The 16,049-nt window shown below is 44.4% G+C and overlaps 1 protein-coding gene across 5 annotated transcripts in view; it reads left to right on the top strand.

Annotated features, from left to right (window-relative positions):
• The window catches only part of MIA2 (MIA SH3 domain ER export factor 2), a 100,696-nt gene that overhangs the window by 30,085 nt on the left and 54,562 nt on the right, over positions 1–16,049 (top strand). For all 5 annotated transcript variants that reach the window (XM_060175460.1, XM_060175459.1, XM_060175462.1 and 2 more), the window contains 3 exons: positions 4,316–4,447; positions 7,718–7,739; positions 7,832–7,920. In XM_060175460.1, the coding sequence (XP_060031443.1) occupies positions 4,316–4,447; positions 7,718–7,739; positions 7,832–7,920 (243 nt within the window). The remainder of the gene's footprint in view (positions 1–4,315; positions 4,448–7,717; positions 7,740–7,831; positions 7,921–16,049) is intronic.

The following is a 16,049-nucleotide window of genomic DNA, read 5'->3' on the forward strand; positions in this document are numbered from 1 at the left end:
GAAAGCTGCTGAATTGGGGGTCCGGGCCATGGTGCACACACGTTAAGGTAGGTGAGGACCCAGGGTGCGGGCACCTGCTCCCCACATGCAGGTGGAAGCTTCACTTGTGGTGAAGCACGTTTGCAGGTGTATCTGTCTCTGATCTCTATCACCCTCTCCCCATTCAATTTCTCTTTCCTATTTAATAAAAAAATTAAAAAAGGGGGAGTTGGGCGGTAGCACAGTGGGTTAAGTGCAGCTGGCACAAAGCGCAGGGACCGGCGTAAGGATCCCGGTTCGAGCCCCCGGCTCCCCACCTGCAGGGGGGTCTCTTCACAAGCGGTGAAGCAGGTCTGCAGGTGTCTATCTTTCTCTCCCCCTCTCTGTCTTCCCCTCCTCTCTCCATTTCTCTCTGTCCTAGCCAACAATGATGACATCAATAACAACAACAATAACTACAACAATAAAAACAATAAGGGCAACAAAAAGGGAATAAATAAATATTTAAAAAAAATTTAAAAAGGGGAAAATAGGGAGTCAGGCGGTAGCGCAGTGGGTTAAGCACACATGGCCCAAAGCGCAAGGACCGGCGTAAGGATCCTGGTTCAAGCTCCTGGCTCCCCACCTGCAGGGGAGTCACTTCACAGGCGGTGAAGCAGGTCTGCAGGTGTCTATCTTTCTCTCCCCCTCTCTGTCTTCCCCTCCTTCCTGCATTTCTCTCTGTTCTATCCAACAACGACAACATTAATAACAACAATAACTACAACAATAAAAAAAAAAAATAAGGGCAACAAAAAGGAATAAATAAAATATTTTTTAAAAAAAGGGGGGGAAAATGGCTACCAGGAGTGGTGGATTCCTCATGCAAGCACTGAGCCCCAGGGATAAACCCGTGTGAAAAAGGAATTGCCAAGAAAATACAGTCTGATATGTAATGTTTGGTGGTGGTCTGGCAGCCCATTTCAAGAAAAGGAGAGAAGTGTTTATACATAACCTTTCTTCTTTAGTTTAATTTGTTAAAATATTTATTTCATGGGGGCTTGGACGGTAGCGCAGCGGGTTAAGCACATATGGCGTGAAGCGCAGGGACTGCCATAAGGATCCTGGTCTGAGCCCCCAGTTCCCCATCTGCAGGGGAGTCGCTTTACAGGCGGTGAAGCAGGTCTGCAGGTGTCTGTCTTTCTCTCCCTCTTTCTGTCTTCCCCTCCTCTCTCTACTTCTCTCTGTTCTATCCAACAACGACGACATCGATATGAACAATAATAACTACAACCATAAAAATAACAAGGGCAACAAAAGGGAAAATGAATAAATATATAAAAAATTAAAAGAATATTCATTTTGTGATCTGGAGCAGGGGTGGGGAAAGCCACAGGCCATGAAATCATTTGTTCAATGCAGTTGCAAGCGGCACTTGAAGTTCTGTAAGTCTAGTTTTTTTCTTAGCAACATTAAGTGCTAATTTTTTAAGTTGATAATTTTGTGTGGCCCACCAGCGCTGTTATAAATATCCAAAATGGCCCTTGGCATAAAGATTTGAAATGCACAGGGACCCGAGTTCAAGCCTCCAGTCCCTGTCTACTAGAGGGAAGATTTATGAGTGGTGAAGCAGTGTTGCAGGTTTCTCCCTGCCTCTTTCCCTTTCCCTCTCAATTTTTTATCCATCAAATAGATATTTTATTTCTTCTTATTTTTTTTTTTTTAATTGCCACCAGTGTTATCACTGGGGCTCAGTGCCTGCCTTCAATCGCTATTGAACAGGCCATGGCCGGTGCGCCGCTATGTTCCATCGCTGGGGAGCCAGAGACGACCCGAACTGCCCCTGCGGCTCCAGACAGACTATGACCCACATAGTCAACGACTGCCACCTCTCCAGATTCAAAGGAGGTCTCGAAACTTTACATCAGGCTCCACCTGACGCTGTTGACTGGCTAAGGAAGAAGGGCAAACGCTAGAAGAAGAAGAAGTGCCTGCCTGACAAATCCACAGCTCCTGGTGGCCATCCCTCCCCACCTTGTTTTTCCTTTATTTTGATAGGACAGGAAGAAACTGAGAGGGGAAAGGGATAGAGAAGGACAGTTGGCCGAGTGGTGGCGCACCTGGTGGCGCACCTGGTTGAGCCGCCTGGTACAATACGCAAGGACCCGGTTTGGAGCCCACCACCCCCATCCTCATCCTCAGGGGGAAAGCTTTGTGAGTGGGGAAGCAGGGCTGCAGGTGTTTCTCTGTCTCTCTCCCTCTCTATTCCTCTCAACTTCTGCCTGCTGCTATCCAGTAAATAAATAAAGATAACCAAAAAAAAAAAAAAAAAAGAGGGAGAGAGAGAGAAGGGAGACAGGGACATCTGCAGTACTTTCTTCACTGCTTATGGAGCTCCCCCCTGCAGGTGGGGAGCCAGGGCTCGAACCTGGGTCCTTGCACTTGATAATGTGTGTGTTTAACCAGGTGTGCCGCTGCTCGACTCTTACCAGTAGATACTTTTAAAAAGGAAAGGAAAGGAAACAGGTTTGGTCTCGGGCTTCTGCATGCCTGCTGGCAAGGTATGTCCCCTACTGTGTACTGTTTAAGTGAGCATTGGCCCTTTTAATCAGATTTATTCTTCATTTTTTGCTATTTAGTTGTATAACTTTTTTTTTTTTTGCCTCCAGGGTTATTGCTGGGGCTCACTGCACTATGAATCCACTGCTCCTGGAAGCCATTTTTTTCCCATTTTGTTGCCCTTGTTGTCATTTAAAAATTTTTGAAAAAAAAATTAATTTATTTATTGGATAGAGACAGCCAGAAATCGAGAGGGAAGGGGGTGTAGAGAGGGAGAGACAGAGAGACACCTGCAGCCCTGCTTCACCACTCACAAAGCTTTCCCCGTGCAGGTGGGGACCAGGGGCTTGAACCCGGGTCCTTGCTCATTGCAACATGTGTGCTCAACCAGGTGCACCACTGCCCGGCCCTGTTGTTGTTATTGTTGCCATTGATGTTGTTGTTGGATAGGACAGAGAGAAATGGAGAGAGGAGGGGAAGACAGAGGGGGAGAGAAAGACAGACACCTGCAGACCTGCTTCACCGCCTGTGAACTGATCCCCCTGCAGGTGGGGAGCCGGGGGCTTGAACTGGGATCCTTAAGCCGGTTCTTGAGCTTCCAGCCACGTGCACTTAACCCACTGCGCTAAAGCCCGGCCTCCATTACTTTTTAAAAAAAATGTACTTTGGTGTGTATTGCACCAAAGTAAAAAACTCTGGTGTGTGTGTGTGTGTGGGGGGGGGGAGTACAGGTCTTGAAAAAGATGACAGAGGACCTAGTGGGGGTTGCATTGTTTTTTAATTAAAAAATTTTTTTTTGTTTTATTTATTATCTGTATTTATTTATTGGACAGAAACAGCCAGAAATCAAGAGGGAAAGGGGTGATAGGGGGAAAGTCAGAGAGACACTTGCAGCCCTGCTTCACCACTTGCAAAACTTTCCCCCGCAGGTGGGGACTAGGGCCTCAAACCTGGGTCCTTGCGCACTGTAATGTGAACTCAACCAGGTGCACCACCACCTGGCCCCCTTTCTTTCTTTATTTTTGCCTCCAAGATTATTGCTGGGACTTGGTGCCTGCACTATGAATCCACTGTTTCCTTGAGGCTATTTTTTCCTTTTTGTTGCCCTTGTTGTTTATCATTGTTATTATTGCTGTTGTTGTTGTTGTTGTTGGATGGGACAGAGAAAAATGGAGAGAGGTGGGGAAGACAGAGAGGGGGAGAGAAAGACAGACACCTGCAGACCTGCTTCACCGCTTGTGAAGCGACTGCCCTGCAGGTGGGAAAGGAGGGTCTCAAACCGGGATTCTTACCAACCCCCCCCCCCCCCTTGTGCCTCTGTGCTTAACCTGCTGCCCTACTGCCTGGCCCCCAGGGGTTGTATTGTTATGTGGAAAACTGAGGAATGTTATGCATGTACAAACTATTGTATTTACTGGTGACTGTAAAGCATTAATCTCACAATAAAGGAAAGAAATGTACTTTGGTGGGGGGCGGTGGCATACCTGATTGAGTGCACATGTTACAATGTGCAAAGATACAGGTTCAAGCCCCCAGCCCCCCCCCTTCACAGGTCAAATGGTGAAACAGTGCTGCGGATATTTTTCTCTGTCTTCTCTTTCCCTCTCACTTCCTCTCTCTAGCCAATAAATACATTTAAAAAGACTTAAAAAATATACTTTGGATATCAACTCGCCATCACATGTATGGTTTGCAAATACAGTTTTTTTTTTTCAGTTGACAGGTTCTTTTTCTTTTTTAATGGCTTCTTTTGCTTCATCGAAAGCGTACTTTTAAATGAATTGTCTTTGCTATGAAGGTTATGGAAGCACTGCCTGAAGATATGAGGCCAGGTCCTAATCCTAATGGTTTGCTGTGGGAATTGGTCATCTGTGCAACTGTTGTTGGCTTTTTTGCTGTCCTCCTGCTTTTGTGGAGAAGTTTCCGCTCGGTAAGTAATGAATGTTATATCCTGAAAGAATGTTCATTCCACGTGCAGTCCGAACAATATGAGAAATACCTCACTGAAAAAACTTGTTTTGGGTAGAGTCAGAAATTGACAAGGAAGAAGAGATAGAGGAGAAAGAGAGACAGATACAGTACTGCTCTAACACTTGCAAAGCCTCCCCGCTGCTGATGGGGACCGGTGGCTTGAACTGGCGTCCTTCCATATTGTAGCGTGCATGCTCTACCTGATAGAAAGACCTGAGGCCCTGAGAAATACCGTCTTTATTTTCAGAAAACATCTATTAGAAATTCCTTTATAGGTGACTTTTATTTTTAACATTTATTTATTTCCTTTCATTGCCTTTTTTTTTTTTTATTGTTGTTGTAGTTTTTGTTATTGATGTTGTAGTTGTTATTGATGTGGTCATTGTCGGATAGGACAGAGAGAAATGGAGAGAGCAGGGGAAGACAGAGGGAGAGAAAGGCAGACACCTGCAGACCTGCTTCACCACTTGTGAAGCAACTCCCCTACAGGTGGGGAGCCGGGGGCTCGAACCGGGATCCTTAACGCTGATCCTTGCGCTTTGCACCATGTGCGCTTAACCCACTGCGTCGCCGCCCGACTCCCTATAGGTGACTCTTATTTTTCTCCAGCGGCTTTTAATATTCTTTGCTTATTTTTTATATTTGCCATTTAATTGCTACATGCAGTAGCAATTAAATGGCAAATAATTAAATGGGAACTTGGTTTTGCACCACCCCCATTTCTCTTTTTTTTCTTTCTTCTTTTTTTAATGGAGGACATGACACAGGGAGAAAGAGGATGGGAGAGAGACAGAGAAGGGGAAATGCAGATGGTGCCGCCCCACCACTTACGAGTCTGCCCTCTGTGGTGAAATGTATCCTCTACCGAGTATGCCGGCACCTGACCCCTGGGTTTATTCTTCTTAGATCTGAGGGTCTATCTCGTTCAGTGTGGAGGAAATGTCATCTAATGTTTATTCAAATACGAATTCTGTTCCTAGACCGAGTAGTGGCACACCTGGTTGAGCACGCACATTACAGTGCTCAAGGACCCAGGTTCGAGACCCTCCTCCCCACCTGCAGGGGGAAAACTTTCCAAGTGGTGAAGCAGTGCTGCAGGTGTCTCTCTGTCTCTCCTTCTCTCTTTTTAATATTTCGTTTATTTATTAGTGAGAGTGATATGAAGAGAGAGAGAGAGAGAGAGAGAAAGAACCAGATATCACTCTGGTACATGTGCTGCTGGGGATCGAACTCAGTAACTCATGCTTGAGAGCCCAATGCTTTATCTGTCCACTGTGCCACCTCCCAGACCACTCTTTCTCCCTATCACCCTCTTCCCCCTTGATTTCTGGCTGTCTCTATCCCTTAAGTAAATAAAGATAATTAAAAAAAAAAAAATCTGTTCCTTCCTTTCTCTTCCCCTTTTTTTTCATACAGTTGATTCTGCTGATGTTGTCCCGTAACTCTCTCACATTCTCTAGGTTTGCTTCAGGTTTTCTTCTTCTTTGTTTTGTTTTTTTTTTCCTTTCTTTCACTTAGCCTGCGGGCGCCACAGCCTGACCCCCCACTGCTGTATCCTTTATCACTCTCTTCCTAGAAGTATGTATTTACTTAGCATGTGATGTAAAGTGAGAGAGGGAGAGCCGCAGTGTCACTCTGGCACATGTGCAGCTAGGGATCAAACTCGAGAACTTTCACTCACAATTTCCACAGCTGACCCGCTGTGCCACCTCCCCGGCCGATCGCCTCATGTTTTTGTTGATGCTGCCTCTGACTTTAAAGTATTCTTTTGGAAGCTTATGTTGTTCTGTCTGGGGTTAGTGTGTTTGTTTTGATTTTTAAAACTTAAAACAAATAGCACATGATAATATTAACTTTTAAAATATATGAAAACCGTGGTCCGGGAGGTGGTGCAGTGGATGGGGTGGTGGACTCTCAAGCGTGAGGTCCCAAGTTCAATCCCTGGCAGCACATGTGCTAGAGTGATGTCTGTTTCTTTCTCTCCTCCTATCCCTCTCATTAATAAGTAAACAAAATATATAAAAACCCCAGAACAGGATACTTATAAGCTATATTTCTTTTTAAAAAATATTTATTGCCTTCTGTTGCCCTTGTTTTTATTGTTGTAGTTATTATTGATGTTGTTGTTGGATAGGACAGAGAGAAATGGAGAGAGAAGGGGAAGACAGAGAAGGAAAAAGAAAGACAGACACCTGCAGAGCTGCTTCACCACTTGTGAGGAGACACCCCCCCTGTAGGTGGGGAGCCTGGGCTCGAACCGGATTCTTTCCACCCGTCCTTGCGCTTTGTGCCACTTGTGCTTAACCCGCTGCGCTACCCCCCGACTCTCTCTTTTCTTTCTTTCATTTTCTTTCTTTCTTTCTTTCTCTCTGTCTTTCTCTCTTCTCTTTTTTTGCCCTTGTTGTTTTATTGCTGTAGTTATTGTTGTTGTTATTGATGTCGTCATTGTTGGACAGGACAGAGAGAAATGGAGAGAGGAGAGGAAGACAGAGAGGGGGAGAGAAAGACAGACACCTGCAGACCTGCTTCACCGCCTGTGAAGCGACTCCCCTGCAGGTGGGGAGCCGGGGTTCGAACCGGGATCCTTCTGCCGGTCCCTGCGCTTTGCGCCACGTGCGCTTAACCCGCTGCGCCACAGCCCGACTCCTTTTCTTAAAGCACTTTTCAGCTCTGGTTTATGGATGTACGGGGAACCGAACCTGGGACTTTGGAGCCTCAGGCATGAGAGTCTCTGCATAACCATTATGCTATCTACCCTACCCAGATAAAAGACCTTTTATCTTTCATCCCAAAAGATTATTCTTTTAAATTTTTTTTCCTCTTTTGGGGATGATTTCAGATGTAGGCCCTTCTATTTGTTTTTTTTCCTTGTCATTGCTGGGTCTTCACCGTTTCTGGCTGACTTTTTCAGATGAGAGAGGGAAAGGCGCCATAGTGAAGCGGTTTGGCGCCCCAGAGAGAAAGAAACAAACTCACAGACACACACACCAGAGCGCTGCTCGGCTCTGCTTTATGGTGGTGTGGGGGAGTGAACCTGGGACCTCAGAAACCCAGGCAAGTAACCATTAAGCTGTCTTCCCAGGCAGACATATTTACATATTCATACTAAGGCAGTAAGAAACCGATAACTTTTCTGTTGTCATTAGAAGCTAAATTGAAATTAAACTAAATTAAAATGGGTTTATTTGTATGTTTTCTTAATGTGTTTTTTGTTAAAATTTTTTTTCAGGTTAGAAGCCGACTTTATGTAGGTAAGTACTTTAGAGCTCATTATTGCTCACAATATTTTTAAAGCTTAAAATAAGTTACATGTAACACTCACTTTTTTTTTTTTTTTTTTAAGGGAGAGAGAAAAAGCTCGCTGTTGAACTTTCCACCCTGATTGAGGAAAAATGTAAACTACTTGAAAAATTGAGCCTTGCTGAAAAGGAGGTAAGATAATTTTGAAAATGTTAGCATTCATGTTGTAATTGGAAGGCATTGTACTCTTCATGCCAGCATTTCTGTGTAAGCTGAAGATCATTAATTTTTTTAAAAATTATCTTTATTGGATAGAGACAGCCAGAACTTGAGAGAATGGTGGGGAGATAGAGATGGAGAGAGACAGAGAGCCACCTGCAGCCCTGCTTCACCACCTGCAAAGCTTTTCCCCCTGCAGGTGGGGGCCAGGGGTCTTGAACCCAGTTCCTTGTGAATTGTGACATGTGCACTCAACCAGGTGAGCCATCACCTGGCCCCCAACTTTTTTTTTTTAATCTTTATTTATTTATTGGATAGAGACAGCCAGACATCAAGAGGGAAGGGGGTGATAGAGAGGGAGAGAGACAGAGAGATATCTGCAGCCCTGCTTCACCACTTGCAGTCTTCCCCCTGCAGGTGGGGATCAGGGACCCCACATTGTAATGTGTGCGCTCAACCAGGTGCGCCCCCACTCGGCCCCAGATCATTAATGTTTATTTGCAAAGTATAAGCATTCAGTTACCTCGCAGTACTGTTCTCTCCCCCCTCAGGTCATTTTTTTGGGGAGATAAAGGTTTACAGTGCAGTTGTTGAAACCCTGGGATCAGTGTCTGATCTTCCTAGCATAGGTGTTCGGAAAATCTCTTATCTTCAACTTAGGTCCTTTCCCACCATTGTGCGTTGGATTCCGACACCCTTGCTGCTACCTTCATGCCCCTCCCCCCGAGTCCTTTGCTTTTGTCCAGCACACCATACCCAGTCCACGTTTCACACTGTTTCCCTTTCTTTCCTTGTTGCTTACGCTTCACCTATACGCGAGATCATCCAATATTCTTCTCTTTTTGACTTATCTAGAATAGCATGATTCCTCTAAGTTCCATTCAAGAACGAGACAAAAGAGATAAAGTCATTTTAGGGGAAGATGACCAGAGGGCTCTGAACTCCAACTCCATCAGGACCTGGGGAGAGAGGAGGAAAAACAGAGGGAGATTCAGAGATATAGGTGTAGGTGTGACTTAGAAAAGAAGACAAGGCAGGACCATAGGAAAAATAGGCAAGTCTGTGTGAATCTAGACAGTTATAGAAATAACAGTCAACCCATATCTGTGTCCTTGGGAGGACCACTGCAATTTCCAATGCAGGGAATGGGGACACAGAATTCTGGTGGTGGGAATGGTGAACTATGCCCTGTCATCACAGAGTGAATCAATATTAAGTCACTAATAACATTTTTAAAAAATAAATAGTCCAACCTCTGTGGAGAACAGTCTGGAGAGCTCTCAGAAGGCTAGAAATGGACCTACCCTATGATCCTGCAATTCCTCTCCTGGGGATAGATCCTAAGGAACCCAACACACCCATCCAAAAAGATCTGTGTACACATATGTTCTTGGCAGCACAATGTGTAATAGCCAAAACCTGAAAGCAACCCAGGAGTCCAACAACAGATGAGTGGCTGAGCAAGTTGTGGTCTATATACACAATGGAATACTACGTAGCTGTAAAAAACGGTGACTTCACCGTTTTCAGCCGATCTTGGATGGACCTTGAAAAATTCATGTCAAGTGAAATAAATCAGAAACAGGAGGATGAATATGGGATGATCTCACTCTCAGGCAGAAGTTGAAAAACAAGATCAGAAAAGAAAACACAAGTAGAACCTGAAATGGAATTGGCGTATCGCACCAAAGTAAAAGTCTCTGGGGTGGTGGGTGGGGAGAATACAGGTCCAAGAAGGATTCAGAGGACCTAGTGGGGGTTGTATTGTTATATGGGAAACTGGGGAATGTTATGCATGTACAAACTATTGTACTTACTGTTGAATGTAAAACATTAATTCCCCAAAGGAAAAAAAAAAGAAAAAAGAAAAATACTAAAAAAAAAAAAAAAAAGAGATAACGTCACCATTAATAACCAACTAATATTCTAGTCTGTATACATACTATAGCTTTCTTAGTCTCTTATCTGTTACTGGGCATCTGGGTTGCTTCCAGATTTAGGCTATTACAAAGTATGCTTCTATGAACATAGGTATACATAGGTCTCGTTGGATAGGTGTTTTTGTTTTGTTTGACTATTATCCCTGGGAGAGAAATTGCTAGTCTGTAAATCAGGTCCAGTTTTAGTGTTCTGAGAAATCTCTAGACGGTTTTCTGTAGGGGTTGAACCAATTTGCAATTCCCCAGCAGTATAGAAAGGATCCTTACCCCCCCTTTGACTTTCTAACACGCGTTTCTTTCCTTTCTATTGTATGACATTGTCTTGGGTGTAGCTCACTGTTGCCTTTATTTACACGTATCTGGTAATCAGTGACACTGAGCATTTCTTCATGTCTGTTAGCCTTCTGGATCTCTTCTTTGGGTAAGATTCTATCCATGTTGCCTCCTCATGTTTGGATTTGTTTTTTATTGCTAAGTTTTGTGAGTTATTTATGTTTTGGTTACAAGCCCTTTATCTGATGTATGATATATAAAGATCTTCTCCCATTCTGTAGGGCATCTTACTGTTTTGGTGATAGTTTCTTCTGATGTGCAGAAGCTTTTCAGTTTGATGTAGTTTCACTGGTTTATTTTTGTTTCTTCTTTTCCTTGCTGTTGGTCTTGAGTCTTTGAAGATGTTTACAAAGCTGAGATTGCGAAGTGCTCCACCATCATTTTCTCCCATGAATTTGACAGTTTCAGGTCTAAAGTTTATGTCTTCGGTCCATTTAGAATTTTTTGTGTGCTTCTTTTTTATTTTGCATGTTTCAACTTACCTTTCCCAACACCATTTTAAAAAATATTTATTTATTCCCTTTTGTTGCCCTTGTTTTATTGTTGTAGTTATTATTGTTTTCATCGTTGTTGGATAGGACAGAGAGAAATGGAGAGAGGAGGGAAGACAGAGAGGGGGAGAGAAAGACAGACACCTGCAGACCTGCTTCACCGCCTGTGAAGCGACTCCCCTGCAGGTGGGGAGCCGGGGCTCGAACCGGAATCCTACACGGGTCCTTGCGACTTGCACCACCCTGCGCTTAACCCACTGTGCTACCGCCCCACTCCCCCAACACCATTTGTTGAAAAGACTCCTTTCTCCATTTAATGTCTTTTCTTTTTCTAGCGTTTGCCCTTCTTCCGTAGCCAGTCAACAGGTCAGGTTGAAAGCTGTCAGGAGCTGCTTGTTGCTGGCTTTGAAAGTGACTGGGATCCATGTGGGTTCAGTCGGCTAGGAAGGATCGTCAGTTTCCCCAATGAATGGGGACTCACGGGATGCACCACGGGAAGGTCGACCCAATGCATCCCATTTAATGTCTTGAACCCCCTTGTCAAAAACTAATGTGGGGACTTGTTTCTAGGCTGTCACACTTGATTATTTGTATAGTCTTACTCATTTTAGCAATTACTACACCCCTAAAAAATTCACCAGTTGTAGTAGATGCATAGTGGTATCTCATTGTGATTCTCTTACTCCTTTCTTTCTTTCTTTCTTTCTTTCTTTCTTTCTTTCTTTCTTTCTTTCCCCTTCATATTTCTTTCTCTCCTCTCCCCTCCTCCCTTCCCCTCCCCTCCCTTTCCCTTCCCCTCCCTTCCCCTCCCCTCCCTTTCCCTCCCTTCCCTTCTCCTCCCTTCCCCTCCCTTCCCCTCCCTTCCCTTCCCCTCCCTTCCCCTCCCTTCCCCTCCCCTCCCTTCCCCTCCCTTCCCTTCCCTTCCCCTCCCTTTCCCTCCCTTTCCCTCCCTTTCCTTCCCCTCCCTTCCCCTCCCCTCCCTTTCCCTCCCTTCCCCTCCCCTCCCTTTCCCTCCCTTCCCCTCCCCTCCCTTTCCCTCCCTTCCCCTCCCCTCCCTTTCCCTCCCTTCCCCTCCCCTCCCCTTCCCTCCCCTCCCCTCCTCTCTCTTCTCTTTTTTTAAAAAATTTATTTATTTATTCCCTTTTGTTGCCCTTATTGTTTTATTGTTGTAGTTATTATTATTATTATTATTTTGCCTCCAGGTTTATCACTTGGACTCAATGCCTGCACTATGAATCCACTGCTCCTGGAGGCCATTTTTTTTTCTATTTTGTTGCACTTGTTGTTTATCGTTATTATTGTTATCGTCGTTGTTGGATAGGACAGAGAGAAATGGAGAGAGGAAGGGAAGACAGAGAGGGGGAGAGAAAGAGAGACACCTGCAGACCTGCTTCACCGCCTGTGAAGCGACGCCCCTGCAGGTGGGGAGCCGAGGTCCGGAACCTGGGTCCTTGCGCCCGTCCTAGCGCTTTGTGTGCGCCATGTGCGTTAACCCGCTGCTACCGACCGCCCCCCCTATTTTTATTTTAATTAGAGATTAGAGAAGAACTGCTCAACTCTGATGTATGCTGGTGCTGGGGGTTCATGAGAATCCGGTGTGCCGTCTTGGTGCCATATCCCTAGCACTCACTGCGATTTCAATTTGTTTCCCTGGCAATTTAAGGATTTTTCATTTTTAGCAATATTCAGTTTTATATATAGGCATTTCAGAATTGTTCAAACATAGGAATTATTATCACACCTACATTACTAATAGTGATAATGATTTTTTAAATACTTTTTTTGTCTTTCCAGAGCACTGTTCAGCTGTGGTTTATTTATGGTGGTGCAGGGGATTGAACCTGTGACTTTACAGCCTCAGGCATGAGAGCCTCTTTGCATAACCACCATGCCATCTACTCCCACCCCCAGCGGTAGTTCTTTAATATGGCTAGGTCAGATTTTTCCCAGTGTTTCATAGTTTATCCATTTGTTTGTTTTTGACCTTTTTGATTATATTTATTTAAATTAAAGTTTTTAGAAATAATTTTTGGGGGTAGATAGCATAATGGTTATGCAAAGAGATTCTCATGCCTGCGGCTCCATAGTTCCAGGTTCAATCCCCCACACCACCAGAAACAAGATCTATTCAGTGCTCTGTTAAAAACAACTTCCTAAATTTGTGGGCTGTACTTTCATATGTACATATATGAATAATAAGACTCACCACCAGAGCTCCATTGCCTGTTCAGCTGAAAGACTCCTCTTCCCTGTGCTACAGCAAAGCAGAGGATTCTGGGGGAGTGGAAAGAACTTTGAAGTGGTCCTGTTGCATCATCAAGGGGAGATGAGAAATTGCACCCACATGTCAACAACTGCACTGTAAACCATTAACCTCCCAGTTACAAAAAGAATCCCTCTGCCTGCCCTTTTTACTTCCCCTGCCTGTTCCCTCCAAGAATCAACAGTTTTCTTAGATTCTTAAGTATTTTGACTTATTTATTTTTTGCAAGTTCATTTCATTTTTTTTTTATATTTATTTCCTTTTGTTGCCCTTGTTTTATTGTTGTAGTTATTACTGTTGTTGTTGTTATTGATGTCGTCATTGTTGGATAGGACAGAGAGAAAAGGAGAGAGGAGGGGAAGACAGAGAGGGGGAGAGAAAGACAGACACCTGCAGACCTGCTTCACCGCCTGTAAAGCGACGGCCCTGCAGGTGGGGAGCTGGGGGCTCGAACCGGGATCCTTACGCCGGTCCTTGTGCTTTGTGCCGGTCCTTGTGCTTTGTGCCGTGTGCGCTTAACCCGCTGTTCTACCGCCGACCCTCAGGGATATAATTCTACACCACTCCCGCCACCAGAGTTCTGTGTCCCAATCCCCTTCTAGCAATAATCGCCATAGTTATGGGTGACTGTCTATATATGATTACCCCCCCCCATGTTCACCTTTGTAAGTTTCAGTTCCACTTATGAGTGAAATCATCCCACAGCTTTCCTCACTTCCTTACTTCATCAATTATAATCACTGCCAGTCTCATCCTTCCTCCCTTTTAGGAGGGTCCTTGGGATTATTTGGGATCCACTAGGATAACCCAGTATATTCTCTCCCTCTTAGCATTCATAGTTTAATCACACCTGATTAGGATGAAGTTTGGTGGGTGGAGGTGGGGATTATTCCATCTGCCCCAGGATTCCAGCCTACAACCTGAGCTCCGCTACACCCTCCTCGGCAGGTTCAGAACTCCAACCTTTGCGTTCACAGCTGCAGTTATCCTAACAGTCTTGCTTTGGCTCTTTGCCTGTTATCTTCTACTTTTAAAAGTGGACAAGGAAATTTTCAAATGCTGAACTTGCATTTCTGAGGTTTTCATCTTCTGTCATAAATCTGCACTAATCTTGTAGCTCTTTGAAACCTTCAGATATATCTTATTATTATTTTTTTGATACTCCTTTGTCCAGCTGTTATTGTTCATGGGTGAGAAGGTTAAGAATTTTGCCAAAAAAAAAAACCAAAAAAAAAAAAAGAATTTTGCCAAATCTTATAGCAGTGTATATGTTTCATTGTACCTATTTTATATTGTTCCTAGTTGTTTTTTTTTTTTCCTCTTTAATTTTTTTTTTTTAATAACCAGATTACTGCTCAGCTCTGGCTTATGGTGGTGCGGGGGATTGAACCTGGGACTTTAGAGCCTCAGGCATGAGAGTCTCTTCACATAACCATTATGCTATCTACCCCCGCCCCCTAGCTGTTCCTTACTCATTTTATTTGTAATATGATTTGAGTTAGAAGTGAAAATCCTGGGGCAGGTGGTAGCACGCCCATGGTTGGGCGCACACCTCAAGGATTGGTGTTCGAGCCCCTGCAGGCTCTCCACCTGCAGGGGAACGCTTCACTAGTGGTAGTCAGGTCTGCAGGTGCCTCTCTTTTTCTCTCCCTCTCTGTTTTCTACTCTCCTCTCAATTTCTCTCTCCTATCAAATAATAAAAATAGAAAAAAGAAAGAAAGAAAAAAGACAGATAGAAAGAAAGGAGAAATGTCCACTTGAAGTGGTGGGTTCATGGTGCAGGAGCCAAGCTCCAGCGAGATCCCTGGTATCAATTAGATGGGGTGGCTGCACTGTGGGTTAAGCACACATGGAGGATCCTGGTTCGAGCCCTAGGATCCTGGGAGTCGCTTCACAAGCGGTGAAGCAGGTCTGCAGGTGTCTGTCTTTCTCTCCCTCTCTCTGTCTTCTCCTCCTTTCTCAATTTGTCTGTCCTCTACAGTAATAACAACAAGGGCAACAAAAATGGGAAAAAATGGCCTCCAGGAGCAGTGGATTCGTAGAGCAGGCACCGAGCCCCAGTGATAACCCTGGAAGCAAAAAAAAAAAAAATCTCATAGAAAAAATTTTGATGGCTAGCCAGTATAAATGTTCTTTTTCTGATCAGCTTTGGTTTGTGGTACAAAGGGGGTCCGGGATTTAACCTGGAACTGTGGAGCCTCAGGCTTGAGAGTCTCTTTGCATAGCCATTGTGTTATCTATCCCCATCTATCAGTTTAAATTCTCTTGAATGAAGAGTCAGACTTTGTGGGGCCGGGTGGTGGTGCACCTAGTTGAGCGCACACATTACAGTGCACACATTACAGTGCACACATTACAGTGCACACATTACAGGGCACACATTACAGGGCACACATTACAGGGCACACATTACAGTGCACACATTACAGTGCACACATTACAGGGCACACATTACAGGGCACACATTACAGGGCACACATTACAGGGCACACATTACAGGGCACACATTACAGGCACACATTTTACAGGGCACACATTACAGGGCACACATTACAGGGCACACATTTTACAGGGCACACATTACAGGGCACACATTACAGGGCACACATTACAGGGCACACATTACAGGCACACATTTTACAGGGCACACATTACAGGGCACACATTACAGGGCACACATTACAGGGCACACATTACAGTTCGAGCCCCGGACCCCACCTGCAGGGGGGAAGTTTAATGAGTGGTGAAGCAGGGCTGCAGGTGTCTGTTTCTCTCTCTCTCTCCCCCCCCCTATATATATACACATACATATCTGTCCCCCTTCCTCTTTATTTCTAGCTTTCTCTCTCTATCTTAAAGATAATTAAAAAGAAAAGAGTGAGACTTTGTAAAGCTGTGTTAATTTTAAGGGGACAGTGCTGCTATATTTGTTGCCTATGGTATGTGCCGCATTGTGTTAGCTGCCTCAGCTTAGTTAATTTAAAAAAAAAATTTATTTACTTTCCCTTTTGCTGCCCTTGTTTTTCATTGTTGTTGTAGTTATTATTGTTATTGATGTCACCGTTGTTGGGTAGG

Source organism: Erinaceus europaeus, chromosome 16 (assembly GCF_950295315.1).
Source record: "Erinaceus europaeus chromosome 16, mEriEur2.1, whole genome shotgun sequence".
NCBI classification, from domain to species: domain Eukaryota; kingdom Metazoa; phylum Chordata; class Mammalia; order Eulipotyphla; family Erinaceidae; genus Erinaceus; species Erinaceus europaeus.